Source organism: Sylvia atricapilla, chromosome 6, assembly GCF_009819655.1.
Source record: "Sylvia atricapilla isolate bSylAtr1 chromosome 6, bSylAtr1.pri, whole genome shotgun sequence".
Classification (NCBI taxonomy): Eukaryota; Metazoa; Chordata; class Aves; order Passeriformes; family Sylviidae; genus Sylvia; species Sylvia atricapilla.
The window spans coordinates 54400790-54427342 of record NC_089145.1 but is presented as its reverse complement, the minus strand read 5'-3'; the positions used below and the strand labels follow the sequence as shown (position 1 = coordinate 54427342).

Below are 26553 nucleotides of genomic sequence, written 5' to 3'. Positions count from 1 at the left end.
TCTTACCTCAACCCCAAAGCCTTAGGTTACCACAGGGAGAAATCCTTAAATATGCATGTCTGGCCTCACAACTCAATTGTGAATTTTTTTATAACATTGTGATGGTATTAAATGGAAAAGTCTGCATGGCAAACTGAACAAATGACAGTGAAATTACCTGCACGTGATGACAATCAATTAAAAATCTTCAACATTATTATGGATTAGTAATAAGCCTCATGTATGAAACAAATGCACATGCAAGATAGGAAATGAAGTGGAAAACATTTTTAAATAACATCTTTAATTAAAGTTTTTGCAAAGGCAAAATATTAAACTTAAAATAGGTCTTAGTACATCAAAATACTAAGTTCTCTAATCGTATTCCAAGCATGGCCTTTGAAACATAATATCCTGTATATCACAGAGGAGCAACCTTGATCTGCAATTGTACAGAATGAATTTTACAAACATAATAAATATATTTACCCCCTTACACATAACAGTATATGTACAACAGCAGTTGACAATAGTAGCTCAGAACAGCAAAAAAGGATAGTCCCCCACTCCATAATCTATTGGTACCCTATGCACTCTGGAACATGTCTCATTGGATGACTGTACATATAGCTAACCCAAGGTCGTTTTTCCTGTTTCAAAAAAGCTCCTTTTGTTCCACAACATCTAATCCACCAAATAATAATTTAAAAACACACTGCATGAACTGCCTGAAAAAAGTAGACGACATGGAAACCAATGTACTGGTTTTTACACATTTCCCAACCAATCACAGCAATGGGAAAACGAGACTTTAAATGCCAGACACCAATACAGAACAATATGCAAGTTTCTTCATCTTGTATAGTCACTAATCTCGAAGTCTGAGAAGAACTCTAGTATCAGATGGGGGTGCATGGGTGGTGTGGGATGGCACACAGTAAAGCCTACGGTGCTGTGTAAGGCAGCCCAGTATCAATCCAGTGTGCGTTGCCCTAAAACCACTGTTCATTTCCTGGACATCTTATTGCATTCTATTAGGAATGCTCTGGGGGAAATTCTGGGGGGCTTTATTGTTTTTAAAGGAGCTTTTACAAACTGAAGAGATTAAATCAATACAAACTTTAGTTAACAAGGTCTCTTAACTCCTTCACTGAAAATAAGAAATTTTACTCTGGTAGTGTTATGTGGTGACATAATTACTGCTAACTGTCAAGAGGTGAAATTATTTTCACAGACTCGATGAAGTTTACTTTACCACTCCTAACTGTGCAGCAAAAAGATAAGAAAATATTTATTTTAAAAAAATTGGTTACATGACACAACATGTTTTTTACTCTTCTAGAAACTGTGCTTCAGAATCACAGATCAATCCTGGAAATAAACTCGGACCACAACTGTCACTTTAAATAGTGTTGAGGAAACTGAATGATGTTTAAATGCAAGTTGTGAGCACAATGCAGGAACAAAGAGTATGAAATCTCAAAGAAATTTTGTTGCCAACCAGCAACTGAGGGGGAATAAAAACATATTTTATTTAAATAGTCCAATAAAGTTCCTTATGTGACTAAACTCTATTATCTCCTTAGAAGAAAACATTTCATTTTGCTTTCCACTTAGATGGTTTTAAATGATTGCACACACTAAAACCCAACAGAATTAGCACAAAAAAGTTGCTTTTCTGATTGAAGCACTGCAGGAAATTTACTCTCTCAAGAATCATTGTCATACTGGCAAAACAGGTATTCTGCAAACTGAAAAGGCACAAGACTCAATTTTGCCCAGTTGCTCTACAAGTTTCCATCAGCCATCATGGTTATAATTCTGAAGTCATCTTCCCCATTTTATATTCCATCACAAAAAAGGTGCTCCATTATCTGTGCAAAATTTAACATAAGCCCTCTTGAAACCATTAATTGTTTCCATAATACTGAACTATTTAAACTGGAAAAAAAACCCCACACTATTTCTAATGGGGAAAAAAATCACTTACGAACACGGGAATCCCTTGCCCTCTGAAAGGAATGGTTTCTTTTGAACCTAATGAAATGGTCTTTCAGTTATATAGTTAAAACCATGATTAAAAATTCAAGTATAATAATAAAATTAAGCAAACTACATTCTTACAGCAAGCTGCTACAATAAAATGAAATTAAAACATGCTTTTTGACTTAAAAAAGGAACACTTGATGTAGCAATAAGAGCACAGTGTGGTATGTGCATGGTTTGACTGGCTTTCCCAAAACTTCACAGATATTTGTATCTGAAGACAAAACCTATCTGAAAAGCATACCATACAATTAGCTTGCAAGAGGCTGTGCAAGTACAGAAAGCTTCTAACATCCTTCAGAACACACTAAGCTTAATTACCTTTAAAGCTCAGCTACCCCTTAAAAATAAATAGAGAGGCTATGCAGCTTCTAGTATATGTAGGTGGGTGAGAAATATCACTAAGTTGTATGAAAACAAAGTGTCGTATAAGTAAACTGGGTTCCAGTAGTATAAAAAGTAATCTATAGCTAAAGGGATGCTTTTTCCTTTTATTGGTTTGGTTGTGCAGCATTATGGGAATTTTCCTGAAGTCCACTAGTTAAGACTTACTGGTAACAGACATGGAAAAGGTGAGGGAAGGAATTAGTTGGTATATTATTGATTTCCTTGCAGTTGTACACCGAAGTGTCAACAGCGGTAAAAAAATAAAATATCTGCGTTGTTCAGAAGAAAGCAAACACCAATCAGTTTGAGATACCTTGAAAGCCCCAAGCTAAAAATGCTGTCTAAATGATGATTCCATTACTGAAGAAACAATTAGAAGAATCATGAATTAACTTACGAATGTAGACAGCTTTCTAACAACCATATGGCTCTAGACATCGCCTACAGGCGGTTTGAGTCATTATCAGTGAGAGCGCAGGTGTACAAAATCACAGCAATAAAACCTCCTTTACAGTTGGTGTGATTTTCCTATGTACTACTGGGACTATAAATGCACTTGGAGGCAAATGAATCAGAGATTGAAAATTAAAGCAGTTGTTACATACTGTTAAAATACACTTGTGACGCTGTTAAATAATGTTTGAGATGTCTCATTCTCAAGCAAAAAATAAAGTCAGAAATCGTGTCTGCTTCTCATGGTCTTACCTAATTTAGTAAAAATTAACTTTGTTGTGTCCTTTTTCTCCTCATCTTTTCAAGTACCCAATAAAATGCAGAATTTTTTGAAATGGTGAGCCACATGAACACTCCTTCCTCAACAGTTTCTGAAGTATAATGCCCATTCCCTCTCCTCATTCAAAAGTTAACTGCATTTCTAAAAGCAGGGTTTGCAAGAATGACCTTATGCACGAAGAAAAGTTTTTCAACTTCTGAGGTGAGAAAGGAAAGGAGGGGGGAATAACTTTGTTGCTTTTCATAAATTGAACACAAAAAAACCCCAAAAAAACCCCCCAAAACAACAAAACAACCAAACAAACAAATAATAAAAAAGGCAAGTGAAAAAGTGACTACACAAGGTTTAGTGCAGCTGTCTGCTTGATTTGCTGTTACCAAGACAGCCTAAAGATCCTCTAACAAAATTCCTGTTCTCAAAAGCTGTGCAGCTCTCTTCATAAAATTACATGCCATCTGGAAACTTTAGAGAGTAACTGCTGCAGGTAACTTCTGGCTATACTTTTTAGTAAAGCAGATCTTTGATTAAAAGTTGCAGCCAGGCTGTTAGAATTTTTATGTGACTTTCTGTATTAAAAATTTTAGTCATTCCTGTGGCCTGTTGAATTAGTTGTGGGTGTCTGGACTACATACATAGTAAGCAGGTAAAGGAATGCATCTATTATGGCATTACCTAGATATTGGATTCAAAAGATATTCAAACTCTTTAAAAAATGGGGTTTAAAAAAAATAGAAAAAAAAAAATCAAGGGAAACATTTGTTTCAATTCAGTGATGCTGAACCACCACGAAACAGTAAGAATATAATTAACAAGTTAAGCAATCTGACTTCTGTGGGAGATGAGGCGCTTCAAATTTGATAAATGCAGCCCTAGATAAAACCTGTCACATGAAATTAAAATTATTTTGAAATAAAAAACCATCATTTTTGACTGCTAGGAACAACAACCTGCTTATAGGAACTGCAACTGAAAACAACAAATAGATATAATAATTAATGAGCATATCAGAATTAAAAATATTTTCCTTATACAAGTTATTTAAAATTTAACACCTTAATTCTTACCCTTCTGTACAAAGCTTGCACGCAGTTTCAGTAAGATTCTGACCATCCTCACTACCAAAAGGAAGTGTTCAAAGCAAAGATTTGTACATACAATAAGCATTTTCAGATTAATAATCTATCAAAGGGAATAGTTCCTTCAATCAGTGGAAGAAGTATTTTAAAATCTTAAATCAAGGGCAGGGGGGACAAAGCCTTACATGCTAAATACCAGCTGTAGGTACCTGTATGTAGAATTGATAATTAAGGTATTCCTAACACACAAAACCAGCTCCCAGACAATGCTATAGCTGCTACAGTCCATGGCTTGCTCATCTGAAGTAGTGTCTTTGTTGCCACATTTTACCTTTGTTCCAATACTTTTGTTTATTTCTGATGTGCAGATACACATTTTGATTGGAGTATACATCCAAGTCTCAACCTTTCCTGCTTTTGTTTTGTTTTTTTTTTTCCTTTTACAGGGAGTTCTTTTGTCTTTTAAAACTTCACCATTCTGCGTCCCCAATGGCTTTGGAAAATACATAATCTCTTCCATTAAGATTCATGATGCCATCTTTGAGATGAAATTTCCATTTGTTTTTACTTCTGTGAATCTAAAAACAGGGCAAAAACATGAAGCAGTTACTTTGCATCAGAAGCAGGCAATAATGTGCAAGTAAAATGTAAGGGCAAGAAAAATATAAATAACTATTAGACATATATTACTAAATTATTAAAAATACTGAATGCCACATCCAGTCTTTCCTTAAACTCCTCCAGGGACAATGAGTCCACCACCTCCCCTGGGTAACCCATTCCAATATTTAACAACCTTTTCTGTGAAGACATTCCTCCTGATGTCCAGCCTATACGTTAAAACTAAAGAAAATTGAACAAAATTCAGTCGAAAGGTAGAGGAGTAAACTTTGGAAAGACTAAAATAAAAAACCAATAAAAGCTCCCTCCACATACTGTAAGCACAGAGCAGTGAATACTTGCAATCTATCAAAAATTGCATCTGAAAGAGCAGAAGATCACCAGATACTCAAAGAAAGCGAAGACTTTTCAAAAAGCTGAAGTGCTGTCCAAAAGGAAAGTTTATCATAAACTTTTGCAGATGGAACAAAGACGTAATTCTAGAGCAAAGATGGTCTAGAAAATGTTAAAATTTTACGTCATTCAAAAACAGGAAACCCTACTGCAATATCTCAATTTTTATCAAGCATAGGAAGTCTCATCATCTACCATCAGTGCTGTAAAAGCAGTAACATAGCACCAAAACTGCTATGACCATATCACTCTACTAATTATTTCTAGTACTGATTGATCTGTTCTCACTTTAAGCTGAAAAAAAAGAGTCAGTGGCAAAAGTCAGTCAGAAAGTAAATGAACAAGGAAAGGTCTGGCTTATACACACTTCTTGCCCTATTGAATGGCATTCCACAAAAATCCCTCATCAGAAGCATTTGAGCTGCATGAGGTTAGAAGGAAGGTCCTCAGATGAATAAAGTTGAGAAAACAAAGCTAAGAAGAGTTTTTACAGGAAAAGGAGTTCATTCCAGAGAAAATTTGTGCTGGTTGGAGTCTACACCGTTTAAGAGCTCACTAAGGAGCTGAAAAATGACAAAATGTACTGATGATACAAAAAAACCCAGTTACTGAAGAGCTGCAGAACGATGTTACTGCCCTACTCATTGTGTAAGAAAACAAAGGTGGCATTCAAGGCATATGAAGATGCTAACAATGGGAAAAAATCAATTTCAATTTACACGGATAATACAAGTGGTGGATTTGAACAATTACAAGTCAGGAATGAGAGTCCAATGGGAATGGGCTCTAAGACTTTCCCATGAGAATATCAGGTCTGTGTCCAGTGGAGCCAAAAGTATACACAACCTATTGCAGAACACTGCTAGACCAGCAAATCAATTGAAGTGTTACCTGTGTTACTCCCCAAGCCTTAGCTACCCTTACCAGTAAAATCAAACAGATCTGGAGCGTGAAAATAAGAGCAATCAAATGTTTGAACAGCTGTACAAATAACAAAATGTAGCTCTGATTTCAAAGATATAACTAAGGAGGGTTATGATGGCTTGCAGTATCATAAACAGCACCAAAAAAGGAAAAAAGAGAGACTCTTTAGAACTAGGAAGTATCATATGAAACTAATGGGTTTAAAAATGAGGTGATCCTCCACACATCACACAATACATTTATGAAACTTCCTGTCATAAGGCAACACTTAAAAGGATTCAGAAATAAGCAAATTTCTAAGTAGTAGAAGAAAAAACACTCTGCTGGCCATTTGAGAAGAAGGCACTTTCTCTTCCTCAAGAGACCATTCACAGAAAGATGATAAAAAGCTCTACCATGAGCATTGCTACCTGTCTGCTCTTGTCTCAGTTCCAGAAGCACCCTACCTCAGCTGATGCAGGACACTGAGCAGGAGGGAACTGCTCAGATCTAAGCTGATCCTATGCATTTTGCAGGCAAACTGAATAAGGATTTCCTGAAAAGAGACTAAGATCTCCCAGAGTATGTGACACGAAGTTAATGATGGACACTGTTCCCTACCAAGTTCCCATTCCTAACTTTTAAGAGGATGAGGATTTCAGAGTAGCTCCTGTTGCTCAGTTTCAGCAGCTCCCAATAAGCTTTTCAGAGGTCCCTCACTATTCCTTACAAGTTGCCTCAAACCAGTTTTGGATTACAGTCTAGAGGAGACAGATGGCTGGGATGTAGGTCTTGCATTCTGTGTTGAATCTGATGGCAAGTCTAAGCAGTCTGGGCAGAACTGAAAACTTCCTAACACAGCCATTCTTTGCAATGTAGGAGTTTTTATTCAACAAGCTTACAGCTTTTTTTTTTTTTTCTGCTTTAAAAAGGACCCCTATTCATTGTAGCCCAATTAATCAAGTACAGGAAAAGAAAAATCAAGTAATCCATATACTACATCAGCCAAAAGGTTCTGATATCATCTAGGCACATTTAAAAAGATTCCAGCAGAGATGAATCCCTGCATATTCCAGGGAAAACGTGATCCCTTGTAATGACTAAATTCTTGCAAGACAGTTCAGCAGAATTTAAAAATAAGCAAGCACAAGCATTCCACACTGCCAATTCACACAGCACAATGCATAGCACAAAGAGCATTCTCCTCTGGTAACTATCCTATCATCCAGAAAAGATACTGCTAGTGATCAAGAAACAGTTCTCCACAAGTCTAAACCCTGATGACTACTTTTCCTGTTTATAGCCACAATAAATGTACAAACTTAACAGCAGTTCAACCTCTCCTGGTCCCAGAAGATTGCTCTTTTATTAAAGGGCACAAAAAGACACTATGAAGAAAAAATGCAGCCAAATTTTTCTAAGCTTTACTTATTACCAAGTTTAGTACAAACACGCTAGACAAAGCTATTTTAAAAACAGGTAATTCTTACATTTCCATTCACATTAGAGTCTGTACAAATCTACCTGTACTAAACAGTAACAAAGATACTACTTAAAAATTTTAATTTGATAGGAAGAACTGAGAAAGTAAAACTCTTGGCTTGTATTCTGTAGATATTTTTACCTTATCATACTGGCACACAACAACATTTTCTGTATCGAACAGTTCTTGTCCTTCCTCATCACTCACATCATCTTCACTGTTCAGAGGCTCCTGGAAAAAAACACAGACAAAAAGTTATGATGGCAAGATTAGAGTTGTTACTCTGACTATTAACGTGAGGCTACAGTGTTGTCTATGAACTACAGCACTCAAAATGCAGTTAAGGTGGGCAACAAGGTTTTCCAACAGACTGCTGATGCTCCCTACCCTCCATCCTGAGAAGATACCCTTATGCATTTTAGTCTGGAACTTCTGTGTCCAAGCCAGATTCTGAGCATTGCAGCCTTTTATCACCACAACTATTCCATTACTGCTTCCTTCACTGTACATATTCATACAAAAGTATGCAAGTTTTTTTTTTGTAAAGCATCTAAGCAGTGGAAAGCATCGAATGTGAATAAGCCATGAAGTTGTATTTTAAGGGCACATAAGGAGTGATGTGCCCATAAAAATAAAACTCCATGGCTTATTCACATTTGATGTACTAAAACTGAAAACAAACCTCAACGTACACACTCTTATGTGAATAATAAACACTTCAACAGATAAAACCACCACAAATAAACACAGGACAACAAATATACTTCCAAATATATAAGCTAAATGGAGGAGATGCTAGTGAAGGAAGGTGTACTAGAGGTCCTGATTCCACTCAAAGTAATGCTATGATTAACTGAGTTCAAAATCTTTAAGGATGTGATTCACTCAACGTAGCTGCTGAGGAGCAAAGGATGCAAGAAATAGATTTCTGAGATGCTGATAATGAAATCTTAATAAAAAATCCCCTCCAGAATGCTAGCATTCTGGTCAAGAACACTTACATTTAAGAATGATGATTTATACTTAATAAAGCAGCTATTAAAACATTCAAACTGACATCAGTGCTGAACGATATAATGGAAGAGTGATGTGAACCCAAACTGTAACTTGTAACAGAAAAATAGATTTTCTGTGGTAAATTTACAGTGGTGTCTTAACACTGACTATTTACAAGTTTTACCTGCGTATCTTGCATGGGAGATACAGACTGTGAAATGCTGTTCGTACTGGCATTTAAAATGTAATCAAAAATAATTGGAAAGGCTGTAGAGAAGTTTGGAAGAAATCTGGCAGTTCAAAAGGCATTTTAGGGACAGATTTAGGGACTAGTAAGCTTCCTGTCTAAGACTAAGCATCAGTACTTTTAACTTAGTATTTCCCCACCCTCTACCCATTTTATACAATTTCTTATTCTTGCGGGGCTTTTTGATGCAACAACCCAAAACTCCTGTCTCCTTATTTTATTAAATCAAGGTAAGATGCATTTCAAGAAGATGCTTTATAATCAAATTGGAGTTCTCAAGCTTGCTCCTGTGTAACAGAAAGCAATGGAATAGCCAAGAAGACACAGGTAGACCACATCTATTGGTGCTATCACTGAAACAAATACTGCTCTTTTTTGTCAATCTTAACACTCTGCTTTTGTACACACTTGGTCCCAAGTGGAGTTGACTATTTCTGTTTGCTCATGAAGGTTACACGATTTCATGGCTGACCTCTCCATAACACCAAAAATATTCCTACTGAAGAGTTGTAAATGGGGTTGGTCACAGCTAATTTTTGTTGTGTCCCCAGCACTCTCCCCAGCTGCATTGCTTTGCTAATACACACCATTTCCACAACTTCAATATTGGAAATAAACAAGCTGAAGTACAAGGGTAAAAGTTATATTCTCAAAGTTACTGAAGTAATTGTATTACTCGATATAGTTTTCTTTAAAATACCAACAAAAAAACCTTAAGGATAACATTAAGTTTACCTCTTCAACTTGGCCATCTTCACCCCCATCTTTTTCTTTCTCTTCCTCTTCATCATCATCATACTCTTCTTCCTCATCATCTTCTTCTTCAGATGATGTGTCCCCTGTTCCATCAACTTGGAGAACAAGTGGTGCTTGTGGTTGTGCCTGTTGTTGCTGTGGCTGCTGCTGCCCAGCTGCAGGAATCTGTGCTTGAGCTGGTGTAGGGGCAGCCACTGTTGTAGGTATAACTTGAGTTTTATTTCCTGTAAACAGGATCTGCTGAGGCTGAATAATCACTCCTGTCTGCTGGGAAATCCCTCCAGGGAGAGGAGCCAAAACCTGATGGGATATCATTGTAAGTACTGTGGCTGCTAATGTGACAGACTACCACATCACAGACTCTAAGGAAACAAAGCATATCAATCTGACTTGAACTAATTACAGAAGAGTTACAAATATTCTACCTATATTAGGTACATAATTTTAATCACGTACCTTCTTGTACTACTTGTTGTTCATTTTCTGCATTTTGCATTGTTAAATTTAAGAAAAAATTTTAAAAGTCTTCTCATTCTAAAACATGAGCACTACCACCACACTTGAGTTCCAAATACAGCACTGGAATGTTTTAATTCAAGTAAAGGATTATTTTAAAAAATCTTTATATAAAAAAATTAAACTCTTTACAAATCGTTAGTCATGCTTAAACTGTAGAACTGTGATACTGAGACTTTGCTAAGTTCAATGCTAACACAGTCTGGACACACAGCTGACCTTGTAGATGAACACCCATCTTTCTAAAACATGCTGCATTCACTACTAAAATAACCAAGGAGTGTCAGTTTTAGGTATTTTGTTCTGCATGTTATGTGAACAAACGTTTCATTTAATTTACAAGTATGTAGACTAGGATTATGCACATAATATACGTTATCAGGAGAGACAGAAGAAATTTTAAACTGCAGACAATCAGTATCTGGCAAGAATAAAAGTGACATTGAAAACAACACTTCAAAACTGTTCATTAAAAAAAAAAAACACTCAAAAAATAGCCAAAAACCCTCTACACACTTGACACAACTTTCTCTTTTTTAATTATACTGTTTCTGAGTTGGTGTTGTAGTTCAACTTGTTCACAAAAATGCAAGCCCCCTTTAGTAATTACTACCATGTTTTTTTCTTCCAAGTGTACCTATTGAGAAAAGTTTCCTTTACCTGCTGAATAACAGGTGCTTGTACTCCACCAGGCTGCATTTGGGGTATAACCTGCTGCTGTAGAACCACTGGCTGCTGCGGTTGAATAATGTACTGAGCTCCATTTGCAGTTCTAACTACTTGAAGGATCTGGCCTGTAGTAAAATTAGTAGCAAGTTAATCAAATGTACAAGCTCACTTTTAAAATCATCTTTGTTTAGAAGCCTGTTTCCTGGAAGAACAGCAATGGCAATTAAAAGAGAAATACTAAAATGATTCCCTCTCATCAGTGAAAAGACAGTGTGCAATTGCAGCTGAGCCAGAAACAAAGAACAGGGCTGTTTACCATCTAAATATGATCATGAGGTACGCAATCCAAAAATAGATTTCCTTTTGCAGGCCACAGACTAATGCTTTAACACAGCATAGTATTTTAAATAATAGCTCCCACTTATGAGCATACCTTCTGTTTGAAAAGATTGTCTTTCCAGCTGTAAAACCTAATTATCGGAAGCCAAAATATAAGTACAGATATTCACAATATAAAAATTCTATCTACTGCTAACACCATGATATTTCAAAGGTCCTGTGAAATGATGAACTTTCCTCAAAAATTTTCCCTTCAGACTGCCACATTTCAAGAAATTCCTCTGTCCATAACTTTACAGTATTATTTGCAGATTTTTTTTTTTGGGGGGAGGGGGGGTAATCTTTATCTATCCTTACATTTATTGTCCACCTCTCCTTTCTGTTACCACAATGCCTGTACTTGATTTCCCTTTGTTATCCTTCAGCTTTACCATTTTATACCCTACATCAATTAACAAAATACATCCAAGATGCAGGCACACTGGAAATAGCTTTAAATTCTAGAAAGTAAGTGCTAATGTGCACTCCAACAGTAGTTTTTCACATTTCTTATGAGAAAGGTGGAGTAAGAAGAGAGAAGAAATTAAATTAGATAATCCTGTGCTTTATACATTTCCCTCAGATGGATTTCCTGCTCTTCCTTTACAGCAAATTGCAAACCTCCATTTACTGAAATAGCTAAATGTACCTGAAAGAAGGGACTTCCCCAGCCCTAGTCTAAGAAATTACTATAAATCTTTGAAACTGAAGTTTTACTAGAAAAGTAACAAATGAAGGCTGCAGATTATTCTGTGCTGTAACACAGATGCGCTTCCTTAAAACTGGGAAGATTTTGATTTTTAGAACAGCTGCACATTTAAATTTTACTTCAACTGTATATCATTGAACATCATAGTGTTTAAAACAGGAGGCTTAAGTCTCAGGTGATTCTGAGCATAGATAAATTACTCCAGCAAAAGTGGCTACTAGATCTAGAAGATGAGATTTCTCAGGTCTTTCATTACTTCCTGTGCAGTACAAATCTATGATCAGGTTTATAAAATCAACATCGTATGAAAGTACACGAAATATCAGATCTGCTGCTCAAAGTAACATTTAATTATGTTCTAAATGTATGGCATAACAGTATTTAGAAACTGAAATAAATATGAAATAAAGTTAGCATTTCTAGCAAAGTTAGAAATTCCACTGTGCATGCTTAGCAGGTATGAAAAACCTTAGGACATGACTCTTCTGAAATCACAGGAATAGCGATCCTACTTTTATACCCAGCACAGTACCTGAGCTTGGATCATGCATCACAAAGCTCAGAAATATACAAAAGGGAAAGACAGCAATGCCAATCCCTGTGTGTCTAGAACTTCTCTAAGTGGGGAAAACTTACACAGATTCTAACCTTCAACACCGTTAGGGCAGAACCACAAGGTTTGTAAGAAAGTTACCGAGCAAAAAGTGCAGGAATCAAGTAAAGAGACTGCACTACCTTGTTGGAATGGATTCCCAGATCCTGCTTTTTAGTAGTAAATAACAAATAAGGCCCAGAATGCTTCCCTCTTATACCCCCTTAAAACTAGTTTTTTCTTAATATTAAGAGAGTTACCTGAATTTGTAAGTATCTGCTGAACTGGAGTAACACCAGCAGGGAGAGCCAATGTAGCTGCAGTGGCTGCAGCACTCTGAAATACAAGAAAAGCTGTTTAACCACAAACGTAATATTGAGAGTGCTTCATCTCACATGATGCCTGAACATACCTAACTTTTTACTGCTGTTTACAGTGTTTGCACACAAGTTCCTGCAGCTACTGAAATGCAGTTGAAATGCTGGTGTTTCAACTGTACATTGTATTACATACAAAAATTATTCTTTTCCTTAATAGTAAGAAGACTGAAGCAAAATCACAAAATACCACACCCTAACACAACTCCATGTGGTTTCTTGTTTTTAATCATGTGATGACTAATATAAATTTGTATTTACCATTTAATCAAAACAATTTACATAATGACTGTGTAAGCCTGTATGAACTCCTCTTACCATGCCTGATGCATTCATATGTGGTATCAGCTTGGAATCTGGCACAATAACCTGCTGCTGAGGTGCTAGAAACAAAAAACCAGCATTTAATGAAAAATACACAATCTGCCCAAATAACATCCAAGACAGAGTAACTTAAAAAGAATATCACCCAAATGTCAGCTGAGCTTCATCACAAAAACAAATACTAAGCAGTCTCTGGTCTAAGTTTTACTCTCAAGACAGTATTTAACAGCAGCTCTGAGGGGTGTTATGACTACTCTGCCTTTGCAGATCTTATTTCAAGGGCTTCAGTTACCTATTCTGAATCTAGACAAGCAAGACTGAAAACGTATTTCTGAAGTAAAGGTATTAGTGAGATGCTGATAAAATTTATGATCAATATAAATATCAGAGTTCTTCAAAACCAAAAATAGTTAACTCTTAAAACAGACTTCAGCAAGGATTATTCCAAGAAGAGTAACAGGATGCTGCAGTTAGCCTGAACTACGCACAGTCAGCATAGCTGTAAGCTCATGATCTTCACTGTCTTTCTAATGCAGCAGGAGCAGATGAAATGTGACAAACCACTCTCCCACACAACGAAGCTGTTTTGGTGTGCTAAAGGAAAGAGACAGCTAAACTATACCAACAACCTGTTGATCATCTGGAAGTGCTTATGTCCGAGCCTACAGACCAAGCAACTTGCCCCTGCTATTATCAATGACATTAAACTTGAAAGTGACAGAGCAGTTTGAATTAATTAATCATTGACAAACTATTCTCTATCCAATCCTTCAAATAAATTACACTTAAGAATATTAGGAATAAGAGTTTCTGAAAAAGAAGAATAGGAAGCCTCACAACCTGTACAAATATCTGAGGGCACCTCCAACTTTTGGGGAAATGAAGGAGGGCAAAAGATTAAGGAAAACTCATGCATCTGTGCCAGGACCACAGAAAGGACAGCAGGAATCACCATTTTGACCATCCTGATCCTTCCCTGGGACTGCACCAGGCCCCATGAGGAACTACTATACCACCTCTATCACAGAACAGGGAAGTCAAGTAATTCATAAAACAGCATCTCTGTGACGGAAGTGCTCTGATATGCTACTTTCATTTCATTTAGTCTCCGTGCAGACATTTAGTCGTAAGCCACACCACTGGGCAACAATAAACCCCCTTTAAGTGTGTTACCACGGGCAGATCTCGCCCGCCTTGGGAGCACAGGGAACAACCTCCATGTTCCAGCGGGGCCGCGGCTGCTCCGCCAAGGGGCCGCCCCGGCCGAGCCCCGAGCTGACTGGAGAGGCTTTCATCCCAACACACAACTCATTTATGTCTGGCCAAAATAAAAAGTACTATAAGAAGAAAACAAGCAACCAACGCCCATCTTTCCCTCCCTGTCAAAAAAAGTTCCCCGAACCAATCATTTAACAAAAAAAAAAAAAACCCAACCAAAAAGACACCATGGAAAACTAGTCACATTAGTTCTATACTGTGTTGAATATATGGTGGCTGGGTTTTGGCTGGTTTTGGGGGGAGACAGTGAGGGGTATCAACTTGTATCTATCTTTCATGCCTATGACAATATAGGTTCTCTGATCCATGAAATGTGACAAGAAGACTGAAGTCTGTGACTACCACAGATAAATATTTTATGTCACAAAATTAATATACTGAAAACTCAAGCCTTTAAATAGGTGGCAGATATGTTTACTCAGCATGTATGGAGTAAAATCCAGTAGTAGTTATCTCAGTTTTCAAACGAAATTATAACTGCTGGAAAAAAGTTCATTAAATTATTAATGAATACGTAAGACAGTTATTACAAGAAACAATACTGTTATGCCTAGCTAAAATATACCTTGTACATCCACATCTATACAGCGAGCAATCTTTTAAGACTAAATACCTACACAGATTATTATACAAGTATTTTTTGTGTCCTAGCATTCAGTTATGCTAACCAATAATGATTTTTTGAAATAATTTGCTCCTAATGATATTACCACCTTGTGACTAAACTGTCAACTTCTTATGTATATTGGCTTCAACTTAGAGCTGCTAATGCAATTTTAAAAGTTGTGCATTCTGAAAGCATGTTATGTTATAGGAGACTAAGAGAATTCAGCTTTTTCAAAATCTTCTGAAGAACATGACTAAGTACCAAATCACTTTTCACCAAGAGAGCTTTCTAGACCCACTGAACAGAGGCCAAGGAGAAAGACAGAAAGTTAATCATTAGACAAGCATCCTGCCCTTGATTTAGAATATGCTAAGGAGCTGGACTAACTTCAGAGTGTTTAGAGATGGAGTCTGACCTTGCTGAGATGCTGGAATAAGGACCTGCTGTGGCTGAGACTGCTGCTGCACAGTCTGCTGGGGCTGAGGTGTGTGATGGTGGTGGTGATGATGCTGCTGTTGCTGCTGCTGCTGTTGTTGTTGTTGCACCTGCAATAAAAGCTGCTGCTCTTCTGAATGGAAGCCATCTACAGCCTTAGACTGCATCAGCTTGTTCTCCCACAGCTAGTTTGGAAAAGGAAAAAAAAGTATCTGTAACTTTTACTCTACATGATTTGTAACAATATAATGACAGCACTCCAAAACTGAGTTTCACTGTTTATTTTATGCAAAAAGCCCAAAAAGCCTTCAGGCAGCTATAGACAAAAGATAACTCCACAGAGTTAAGAAAAGGAATTAAGTATCCCTTGTCAGTCCAAGATTAAACTTTAACATTCTTTCTTTCTTCCAAGTGTGGAAGACTCACAACAACCTTAATAGAAGCATGAATTGAGATGAACTGTTAACTTTAAATAAGACTTCAAGTTTTCCATTTCCCTATATTCTTTCTTTCCTCTTTAATCACAAAAATAATTCTTTATTTCCGCTTTCCTCAAGCTATTTCTTCTCAGAATGCCTCAATAAAAAGTTCCTTAAAGACTACTGCCTCCTACAACAGATAATGCCACTCTACAATCATTTATACAGTTATCTACCTGTAAACGGTTTTATACAGTTTTGTACCACAATATCAAATTCAGCTTCTCCAGCCCTACAGTTCTTTATGACAGCTGATATGTCTCCAAAGGACAGACACAGCTGCAAAAAAGCAGCTCTTGTATAAAGAGCAACACACATACTCCATAATGCACTGAAGACACGATTCCAAAATCTGCTTAGGGCTCCCTTCCTCTTCAATACTTCATTTTCCTTCTTGTCCCTTTCCTCATTAATTTTTTCTGACATCATTTGCAGAACACATCTCTAACACAAATACCAAAGCACTTTTTTATAGCGCTTGCTGTGTTTCCACCAAGACAGGTCATGGGAAAGGTCTTCACCTGGTTTTGTCTAGTCAAATTCAAAATTTGTTTCCCACCCCATCCATTTTTTTAATACTTCAAAAATATTGTAAATGTGCGACACCATGCTCACTGAAGATGAGACAAAAAGTCACCTACTTTCCCAGTTTCCTTTCTTTTTGCTGTGTTGTTTTGCCTTTTTGTTCTCCCCTGCTTTTTCCCTTCCCCTTTTTTTACTCCTGAAGAATTTGAAGAAAGCCATAGGAGACCCGCTAGAGCTCCCCTACCATTACTTCGGACCTTTGGTTCAAACCCAGTCTGTGTAAAACAATTCTGAATTTGAGATTCAGGCAAGTGTGATGCATACAGTGTGATTTATTACATACCAATCCCCCAAATGACAATACTTTTGCAAAGGACAAAACCATACATACAAAAATCTGACAATGTATCCAAGAACACAACTCTTCTTCAGAAAGAGAAAACCATCAAGAAGTGCAGGCTTTTTTTTTTTTTTTCCCCTGCAGAGCAACACTAAGAACTATCTGTCTATAAAATAAACATATTTTCCCTTTTTTAGAGAGGCAGTGTTTTGGGGATCAAAGTAACACTGCATTCAGATGAGTGCTGTTAGATCAAGGAAAATAACAGGGTGAGCAGATCTGTCTATACAAAAGTGCAATTCAAATGATATGGGGTTACAGATATGCAGATTAGCATGCTTAATTAACTAAAAATTAGTATTTCTACTGTGAACAACAATAGCCAGATTTGGAAACTAACTGCTGAATTGGTCTATTGAAAAGAACTTTTAAGCTCAACTTACTGTTTTGAGCTCCATGAGAACTTGTTCATCCACTCCTTCATCCAGAAAAATTTCTCTGACATCATTAATGACATCTTCAATTACAGACCTGTACAATTTAGGCTTTAAAAAAAACAATAACTAGTCAGCACTGTTTAAAAAAAAAAATCTGCCACTTTAACATTAAAATAAGATTTTCCCCCGCCAAAAAAAACCACATTTTAGAATACACCACGTTTCTAAGTGACTGAAATATCCAGGAAGGTATCAAGGAAATATCCAGGAAGGAAGAACAGCTCAAACAGGGTGAAAAGGGAAGGGACTGCTCACAATATTATGTGACAACTACAGCACAAGAGCTACCAAGCCATGAAGAGTACAATTTAAAACAGAGAAAAGGAGATTGTTTTCCATTCAGTCAATTTGTTTTCTACTTGCAAATGTAAATCCTAAACACGTAAAAATGCTTGGATGTGTGCAAAATGCATTAAAGAACATTCAAAGTTCCAGAGTGTATTAAAGACAGAAAAAGAAACTTCTTAGTGCTTACTAGTTCAACAGGCACCAAGTAAGGCTCAGAATGATCTAGAGCTGAAAAACATTGAAGGCTCAAAAACTGGAAGGATTCATGTGACTGTCCTGTTCTTCCTAATGTATTTGTTTTCAGAAACCCCGTAAGACAGGATATTAAGCTAGACAGACTTCTGTTTTCAATCACCACTTAGGCTTCTATATTTCAAATTTTTCATGGAGAAATACTAAAAATATGTTATTGTTACACTGTTTTCACACCTGAACTATCAAAGAAAGGGAATTGTCAGTTCATTTCAGGTTGCCAAAAGAGGTTCTGGAGGCTCCATTCCTGCAGACACTCAAAAGCCATTTGGACATTATCCTGGGCTCTAGTTTGCCCTGCTTGTGCAACAGGGTTGCAAGAAGACCAAGAGGTCCCTTCCAACGTCAACCATTTCATGAATTTTGAAATGAAGGTACAATTTAAAATAGAGAATGTAAACACTTACCATTATCAATTAAAACACAGAATTTTAATTCATGACAACTGCACAATGCACATGCTGTACCTTTTAAACAGTACAGCTAAGACCTCTCTTTGTATGTGTGAACCTGAACGGGATTTTGGCTAGGCTTAAATATCTGTGCTATCTAATTACAAGGCAGCACTACAAGCTGTAAATTATAGCTGATCAGCCTTGCAGCCTGTAAACCACATACTTCACTGCCCAAGGCTGCTCCTTGGGCTGTGAGTACACCAATTTTAAACTATCAGAAAGCAGCCACAACTTTCTCTAAATTGCCATTCTCCTCCTCAGCCCCATTGCCTAACTCCCTTAAGCAACAAATCCTGAATATGTTGTATATTTGCACACACACATCAGATCTGTTGTATATATGCAAAACAATCATCCTGTTTTGATGATTGTTTTTGATCCTGAGTGCAGTGGGTTTGGCACTCCAGGAAGACTGTGCCTCCAACACACACACAGGAAATCTGCACCAAACACAGGCAGATAGTCCAGAGGTGTGCAGAGGTGTGAGAGCTACACAAATTCACTTAATGCATTGAAGCATTTACTTTATGCACAGACATTTTCTTAATGCATTCCAGAAGTGTTGAATTTGTTGCAGACATGCTAAAAATTGTATTTCACATGTTATGGAATAATGTAGGGAGACTAGCAGCCCATGATTTACTAACCCTGGGAAAATATGAGTGGTCAATAAGCAAAAAGAAGAAAAGAAAATAAAAAAAGCTGAATATCTTTGCTTTTAGATGTAGGGGAAAAAAAAGGAAAATGAAACTTAAGAAAATGCAAGAAGATTACAAGGAAATAAAAGAACATATTTGAAACTTGGAAATAAGGAGTCTGATGGCTCTTTAGTGCATTATGTCCTTAATGTTTAAAAAAGCTCTGCACTGGGGCATGCTCAAAAGTTTTTTTTTTTTTACAACCCCTGCCCCAGCCCTTCCCCCACAAAAAGAAAAAAGTGCAAAAATAACCAAATAAACCAAAAAAATCCAACAAAACCCAACATACCATTGACCTATGCTATTGATCACATTTTAGCTTTAAAACACGCTGCTGCAAATCAAGTAGCTGAAATGTTATCACTCATCCTTTTGTTACTGGTCTTTCAAAAAAAAAAAAAAAAAACCCAAAAAACCAAAACCACTAAAAATTCAAGTAACAGAGTAAGTTTGCCATCCTTGACAACTACATTTACAGCACCTATGTCCACCACTTCACCAAAAGAAATAAAACACACCACAGTGCATGCTCTCTTATCCAGGTTTGAAACACTGCATTAACTGAGCTTGTAAACATTGAAACAGACTTTCAAAGCCAGACCTCTCTTGAGTGCTAGTATTTTAAATCTGTGTAGTAAGAAATAACAAGCACCATTAACAGGATTATTTTTCCACTTAATTCATAACAGATGCAAAAAGACATTCTACTTAATAACATTAAGCCCTATTATTTCTATAATTAAACAAATTGCATGAAGCTTATACAATTCAACTAGCACGGAAATACTACTTAACCTATTCCATATATTGTTTCTTATTACATTAAAAGCATCTGTTCCTTAATGCCAAAACCACATTCTGCAAATAAACACACTTAACCTCAAGCATGTAAGTTACTTTAATTAAGTCAAGAAAACCACCTGTATGCCTCAAATCACAATCAAAATTCCTGCAGGATGGAGGGTGCATTTTCTCCCTTAAATCTCCTTTCCCTATATTACCTATTAGGTCTACTTTTCTAATAAAACAGATCGTACACAAACAGGCCCTAATAATTTCCACCAGTGGCTACTTCCTCCTATCTCCACAGTCAGGTATTTTTGTTTATTCACAAAGCTAAATCTATAAAGCCCTACAAGAAAGACACCAACATTCAGATACAGCAAACTGACTCCACAGCCCAACAGTCTGCTGGGGAATTTCATTTTTTCCCTAGGTAGATAAGAGAAAAACCAAATTCACACGGACACTGGTTTCTAGTGTCCAGCATTATTAGCCCAGCAAGATCTCAGAAAGGCAGGTTAAGAGCATAGATGTTCACTCTGCCACTGCTGACAAAGGATCCTTCTGCATTACTTCCAGCAGCCAAATCAAGCAGGTAAGTCCCCCAGAAGAGGACAGTCCTGCAGGGGTGGAGTAAGCTGAGTGCTGTGTGGGTTAACCAGCCCACCAGCAGTCTGTACATGCATTTATTCCCCCTGCATGAGCCTCACAGTGCACTGGACATCAAAATGGGTCAGAATTTCCAGACGCTGTTCTAATCCCACAATAATATACATGATATACTCATGGCTCTGTGATTAGGAGGAAGAAAATGTTTGCATGCTTATAACGGAACACTGCCTCTCTGATTTTACCTACACAAATTTATATAATACTCAGCAATACCCTGTCCTGTTGAAATTCTCTTTTGTACACTCCTACTGAACATCCAGCCCAAGTGGAATATCTCCCACACTGGCAGCAGCAATGCCTTTAAGAGACACTTACAGTGGAATTCTGAAGAGTATCACAAAATGCTCTTTTCCTACCTCAAGAAGCATATCCGGTAAAATCCCCAGTCTTTTAAGTTCCAGACTTTAAAAGAAAGCACACTGTACCATTTTCAACACAGACCAAGTGTTAGCTTTAAGCATTATTTATATGATGCTGAAGCTGTTTATATAAGGCATCTAAGACCCTGGAGTTGAACGACAAAACAACTTGCATACACTGCTTACTCAAAAAATAAACACAGTAATACAATTACTGAATAAGCCAAAAGATGTCCCATGATAGGTGTGCTTTCCATTAAGTTTCTGCATTCAGTCAGAGAAAGCAATGAGAACAAATGGAAACTTTAAAGATTGCTATTAAAATAATTGTGCTTTCATCTGGTTTATATTAAAGTGTCTCCCTCATAAAGAGTACATTGCTGTAAATGTCAAGCTCTTTTAAGAGCAAAATACTCAAATCACTCCTCAATAAACACTATCCCAAGCACTTACTACAGATTAAAGACAACAATTAAAATTCCTGATTTATTAGCTACAACCACAAACACATAGGAGAGATTTGGAATCTACTCTTTTCCCCCGCTCCAGGAACATAAGGGAATGATTATATTTTACTTTCTCTGTGCATCTTGAAAAGAAAACTCTTGAGCACGGTGACACAGCTACACAGACGCTCCAAATCCAGGAGCAACCAGCAAGCTATTTTAAGAAATGCCACATGCCTTTGGGGGCTGACACTTCCTACATTCCTTCCGCTTCAAGGGTACAAAAACTGCAATCCTCGGCAATTATTATCATAACACTTGGGATTTCAGCGACCTGGGTTTCCAACAACCAATACGTTATGGATAGCCTCTGCAGCTCTCCCTGAAACACTGCTAACCTTTCTCCCAGCCGTGCAGTTAGAGCTGTAAGCTGGCCACATGGAGCCAGCAGAGCACACTGTGAAGGTAACTACTTCTAGTCAAAAATTACATCAAAGATGTGTATAAAAAGAAAGTAACATATATAATCTACATGGTAAGCATTACAATTTGAGCTTTTTTAATGTTGTTGTGGATTTTTACAAGTCAGTTATGTTTACCACCTGTAAAATCTTATACCATATATAGCTGTTAACATTTAATATTTGTCCTTTATTACAGAGAACAGATTTCTAGCAATTCAGATTTGCTCAGATGCTGAGGTGATGCCACTGACACATTAGGCTCCAAGTCCAGTTTCCTAAAGGCACGTGGTTACAGCATTTCAAAATGTTCCTTCCTACTCATCTTTGGCAACCTTGAGTAAACTACATATTTCTTGCTACTGAATGAGACACAATTTGACAAAATTGTAAGATTTTACTACTTAGTTGAAAATTAACCTAAAGCATACCCATCTGAAGCAGGCTCATTTTAAAACTTAGCTTTTACTATTTAAACCTTTCAAAAGAACTTCCAGTATAGAGATACAGTGAAAAACACCAAGTCTTAGCAAATTGTTGACTCAAAAATATTAACAAGTCCCCTGGAGATTATTCAAGGTATGGTATTTTTTGCTATTCAGTATTATCCTGGTCAAGAAAGAGAAGCGTAACCTCTAATTTACTACACAGAAATAAAGCCTTTTCTTACAATAAAAACACAAATCAAGAAGTTTATAAACAGGACAACCAAGATTCAAATCACATGCAATACACATCCTGCTGAGTAACCGCCCTCTGTGTAATAGCTGACTACTTTCCTATAATTTTCTGGTGTAAAAGCTGACAAAACACCAAATCAAAGATGCTTCCTTGCAATTGCACAAACCTAACTCACAAGCAGGTCTCTACCATTTCAGATCGGGAAAAGAAAACAAAGACGCTTTGCATTTTCTTTTGCATATTCTGTAGCATTCCTAATACTGTAAAGAAAACTAGGTAGTAAAAAATCCAAAACCTCTTCCTGGACTGCAATAAAATATTTGCACACTTTAGGCACCAGAAACACACATAAATCATCGAGCAGCATCTGCAGCCCATGACCCATGCATAAAACTTGAATATTAACTTCACTTTTGGGGAGACAGCTGTAGTGAGACCTTGGCAAAGGGCCATAAAATAAATACCACAACTCTCCTTGATACACTGGGCAAGAACCGCTTAAATACTCCTTTCCCCATGCAGCAGAAAAGCTACTTTGAAGACTTTACAGGAGCACAGGAACGTGTGCGAGCTGTACGCCAAGGACAAAAAAAACCCCACAAAAAAACCCTAAATAAACAAAAATCCCCACTGCAAAACCCCAAACCAAACAAGCAAAACAAAATCTAAAAAACAAAAATACTAAAAAAAAAGAAAACAAAAAAAAATTTAAAAAAGGGAAATAAAAGGTAAAACATTCAAAGGCAGGAGCAGATGAAAACTGTCTTTGTGCAACGCGTAGAAGCAAAGGAAAGCCCATTCAGAGGGGCTGGGAGGCACCCTCGCCCCCGCTCCCAGCCCCGCGGAGGGCAGCGCAGGCGGCGGCCCGGAGCCCAGGGACCAGCCCCGCCGGCTCCCAGCCTCCGCCGCGGACGCATGCACCTCCCAGCCCGCGCTCCGCGCCTCGCTCCCTATTTAAAGGCTGATGTGGTGTTTAAATGGAGAGGCGGTGACGTGGGGCTGGAAAGCACCTTCCCATCCTAGCAGAGTCTATATTAGAGAGCGGCAATAGCGCTATATAAACAGGGCAGCCACAGGGAGGAGGAACACAAGGAGCAGGGAGGCAGAAAGGCAGGGGGAAGCCATGATGGATCTGAGAGCCACAAACAAGGGGGCCGAGCCCGCCGCCGGGACGCCGGGTTTGTCTCCTCCAGCGCTTCGGGGCGGGGGTCGCGGCCGGGGGCGCGCCGGGGAGCGGAGCGGCGGCCGGGGGGGCTCGGTGGCAGCGCAGGTCTGTGTGACTGCTTGTTGCAAACCTCTGTGAGTACAAGTGCAGCAGCGAGCCACCCGCCAAGGTGCAGAAAGCACGAGAAGGGAACGGGGGAGAGGTTTGGGTTTTTTTTTTTTTTTTCTTTTTTTTTTTTTTTTCTTTTTTTTTCAGTCTCTCTTTTTAAAATAAATACTGCCTCGCTCGCCAGAGTTGAGGGCTTTCGCTCGGCTTAGCCGATCCGGCCGGACTGGGATAAGTGCTTTTCAACCATCGTCTCCTTCTTACAAAGCAACATAAAATGGCTCCAGCGGAGCCCGGGCGGGCTTCCTCGACACCGCAAAACCGAAACCTGGCTCGGGCGCCCCTTCCCCTCGTCTCGGGGCGGGCGTTAGCGCCCGCGCTCCTCCAGCTCTCGCCCCTTCCCCGGGCGCCTCCCGCCGGCGGCGGCGGCGCCCCCCGCCCGCCGGCCCTTCCTTCCCTTCCCTTCCCTTCCCTTCCCCGCCGGACCCCCGGCCTCCCCGCGGGGCCGCCCCCGGGCCGCCGCCCCGCGCCGCCGCCGCTCCGCTCCCGCCGCCTCTCTCGCCCCGCCGCCGGGCGCCACAAGTTGGCTGCGGCCGCGGGGGCGAGGCTGCCCCGCGCCCCCCGCCGCCCCTGCCCGCCGGGGGGCCGGGACCGCCCGAGGCGGGCGGCGGGAGGGAAGGGAGTGCGGGGGAGGGGGCGGCGGGCCCCGCCGGCCACCTCCGCCCGCGCTGCCCCCGGGGCCCCCCTCGCCCCCCGACCCGGTCCTTACCACGGGGTTTGTGTTAGTCGAGCTCGCCATGTCCCGAGCCCCCCGGGACGCCCCCAACCGCGGGGGGGAGTCGCCCCTAAAACAATAAACCTGCCCGGCTGCGTCCCCCCAGCGCCCGCGCGTTCCGCCCCGGCTCACGGGCGGCCCCGCGGCCTGTGCCGGGCTCGCTCGCGGCCCCGGGGCTGCAGCCGCCGCGCTGCCGCCTCGCCCCTTTATATAGCGCGAGTCGAGCGCTGCGCGAGCGGCCGGCGAGCGGGGGACGCGGGCGGGGGGGAGCGAGGCACCGCGAGAGCTTCCGCGAGACCGCGCCGGGCCCGGAGGCGTCACGTGGGGCGCCCCGCCCTCGCCGCCATGACACCTATCGAGGCGGAAGTGGCCGCGCGAGGCGGCGCGGCTAGGCCCTATCGAGGCGGAAGTGTCTCCGCCTCTCTCCGGAGCGCCGTCCCCGCCCGGCGTGTGGCGTCACGAGGCTCACGCGACAGGAGGCGGCGGCGGGTGTTCCGTGGTCGCGCGCGGGACGGAAAAAACGGAATCGTTTGGTTTGGAAAATGGCTGTGAACGCATGAAGTCCAGCTCGTGACCGAACACCACCATGTCACCTAGAGCAGGGCACTAAGTGTCACGTCCAGTTTTTCCTTACACCCCTCCGTTGGTGTTGACACCACCACCTCTCTGGGCAGCCCGTTCCAACTACTCCTCACCTTTTATGTGAGGAAATTCACCGTAATGGCCAACCTCAACCTCCCCTGTCCTCCTGTCTTACCTCTGATTGCTGGGCAGAAGAGGCCAATCCCCGCCGAGGTACCACCTTCTTTCGGGTGATTGCAGAGGGTAAAAACCTGAGCCTGATTTTCTCAAGGCTAAACAACCCTCCCTCAGCTGCTCCTCATCAGACTTGTGCTTCAGACCCTTCACCAGCTTTGACAGGCTCCAGCAGCTCAATGTTGGCCCAGAACTGAACACAGGATTCAAGGTGCAGCCTCAGCAGTGTCAAGCAGAGGGAGAAAATCACTGCCCTGGTCCTGGTGGCCACGCTGTTGCTGATACAGGCCAAGATGCCATCAGTCTTCTTGGCCACCTGGGCACACTGGCTCGTGTCCAGCTGCTGTTGACTGGGGCTGGGCTGTGGTGGCCACTCAGAGGCAGAACACTGGGAGAAGGGCTGGCAGCCCTCCCAGAGGAGGTGGCTCAGGCCCTGCTGTCCATGCTGCTGGTCACAGCTGGTGCCAGGCTCTGCAGAAATCAACACACCTCACCTTCAGTCCCTAGAAGGTGCTCCAAGGCGATTAAAAACCGCAAGGAATCACTGCAAGGCAGAAATGACTCTTCCTTCCCCTCAGGAAAGGGGTTCAGAGCCCTGCTCAGCATTGTGAGTGCTGGTGCCTTCCCTCACAAGCAGCTGATTCAAAGGCCTGGGTGCCGCTGGTGTAGGCAGTGTGCCACAACCTCGGCTGCTAGCTGAGGCTGGAGCTGGCCAGAAAGAGGCAGCACAACCTAAGAATTTACAATGTCCTTCCTCAGGTTCACATCGAGGCCTACAGATGCTTACTGATCTGCAACGTTGCTGCTTTTAACAGTTCTTCATCGAGTCAATGGCAGCAAGATCTCACATCTGTGGAAAAGGTTGTCAAGGCTCTGGCTTAACTTCCATTTTTCCCTCTTTATTGTCTTTTCTTCCATTCCCTCTTTGTCCACTTTCTCTATGGAAACCTATAGAGGCATTTAATATGGGAAAATCTTCTCAACTCAGAGTATTGTTCCATCACTGTTAACCACTCCCACCTTTGCTCAGTCCTTAGCACAACGTCTGAACTCCACTCATCCCTTAGATCTCCACCAATAACTCACCTGTGGGAAGTTCACTCAAGCATAAATGAAAAATAACATTGAATTGGCATACACAAGGCATACTAGGTTACATCTCTTCCACAATTGTGATAGTGTAAACTGCATTTGTTATGTAACCTTCACCCTGAAGTCCTCTCTTAAGTAGCACTAGTAACAAATTCAGGAACCCCTGTCTGGTATCTTTTGATAGAGAGGAGTTTGTTAGTGGCTATAGTGTGTACAGGA

At 40.1% G+C, this 26553-nt stretch overlaps 1 protein-coding gene across 1 annotated transcript; it reads right to left on the bottom strand.

The window, feature by feature from the left end:
• Positions 1-266: 266 nt before the first annotated feature.
• Positions 267-24765, bottom strand: GTF2A1 (general transcription factor IIA subunit 1). The gene is made up of 9 exons (XM_066321965.1): positions 24481-24765; positions 17293-17394; positions 15486-15690; positions 13180-13244; positions 12745-12820; positions 10797-10930; positions 9600-9920; positions 7763-7852; positions 267-4799 (listed from the first exon to the last, which is right to left on the bottom strand). The coding sequence occupies exons 1-9, from the start codon at positions 24508-24510 to the stop codon at positions 4692-4694; spliced, it is 1131 nt and encodes a 376-aa protein (XP_066178062.1). The 5' UTR covers positions 24511-24765; the 3' UTR covers positions 267-4691.
• Between the last annotated feature and the right edge of the window lie 1788 nt (positions 24766-26553).

Coding starts and splice junctions, on each gene's coding strand:
- GTF2A1 (XM_066321965.1), bottom strand. CDS start 24,510: ATGGCGAGCTCGACTAACACAAACCCCGTG. Junction 13,245..15,485: donor TATTCCAGCATCTCAGCAAG/GTCAGACTCCAT, acceptor TTTTGTTTCTAG/CACCTCAGCAGCAGGTTATT. Junction 9,921..10,796: donor AAGCACCTGTTATTCAGCAG/GTAAAGGAAACT, acceptor ATATCCCATCAG/GTTTTGGCTCCTCTCCCTGG.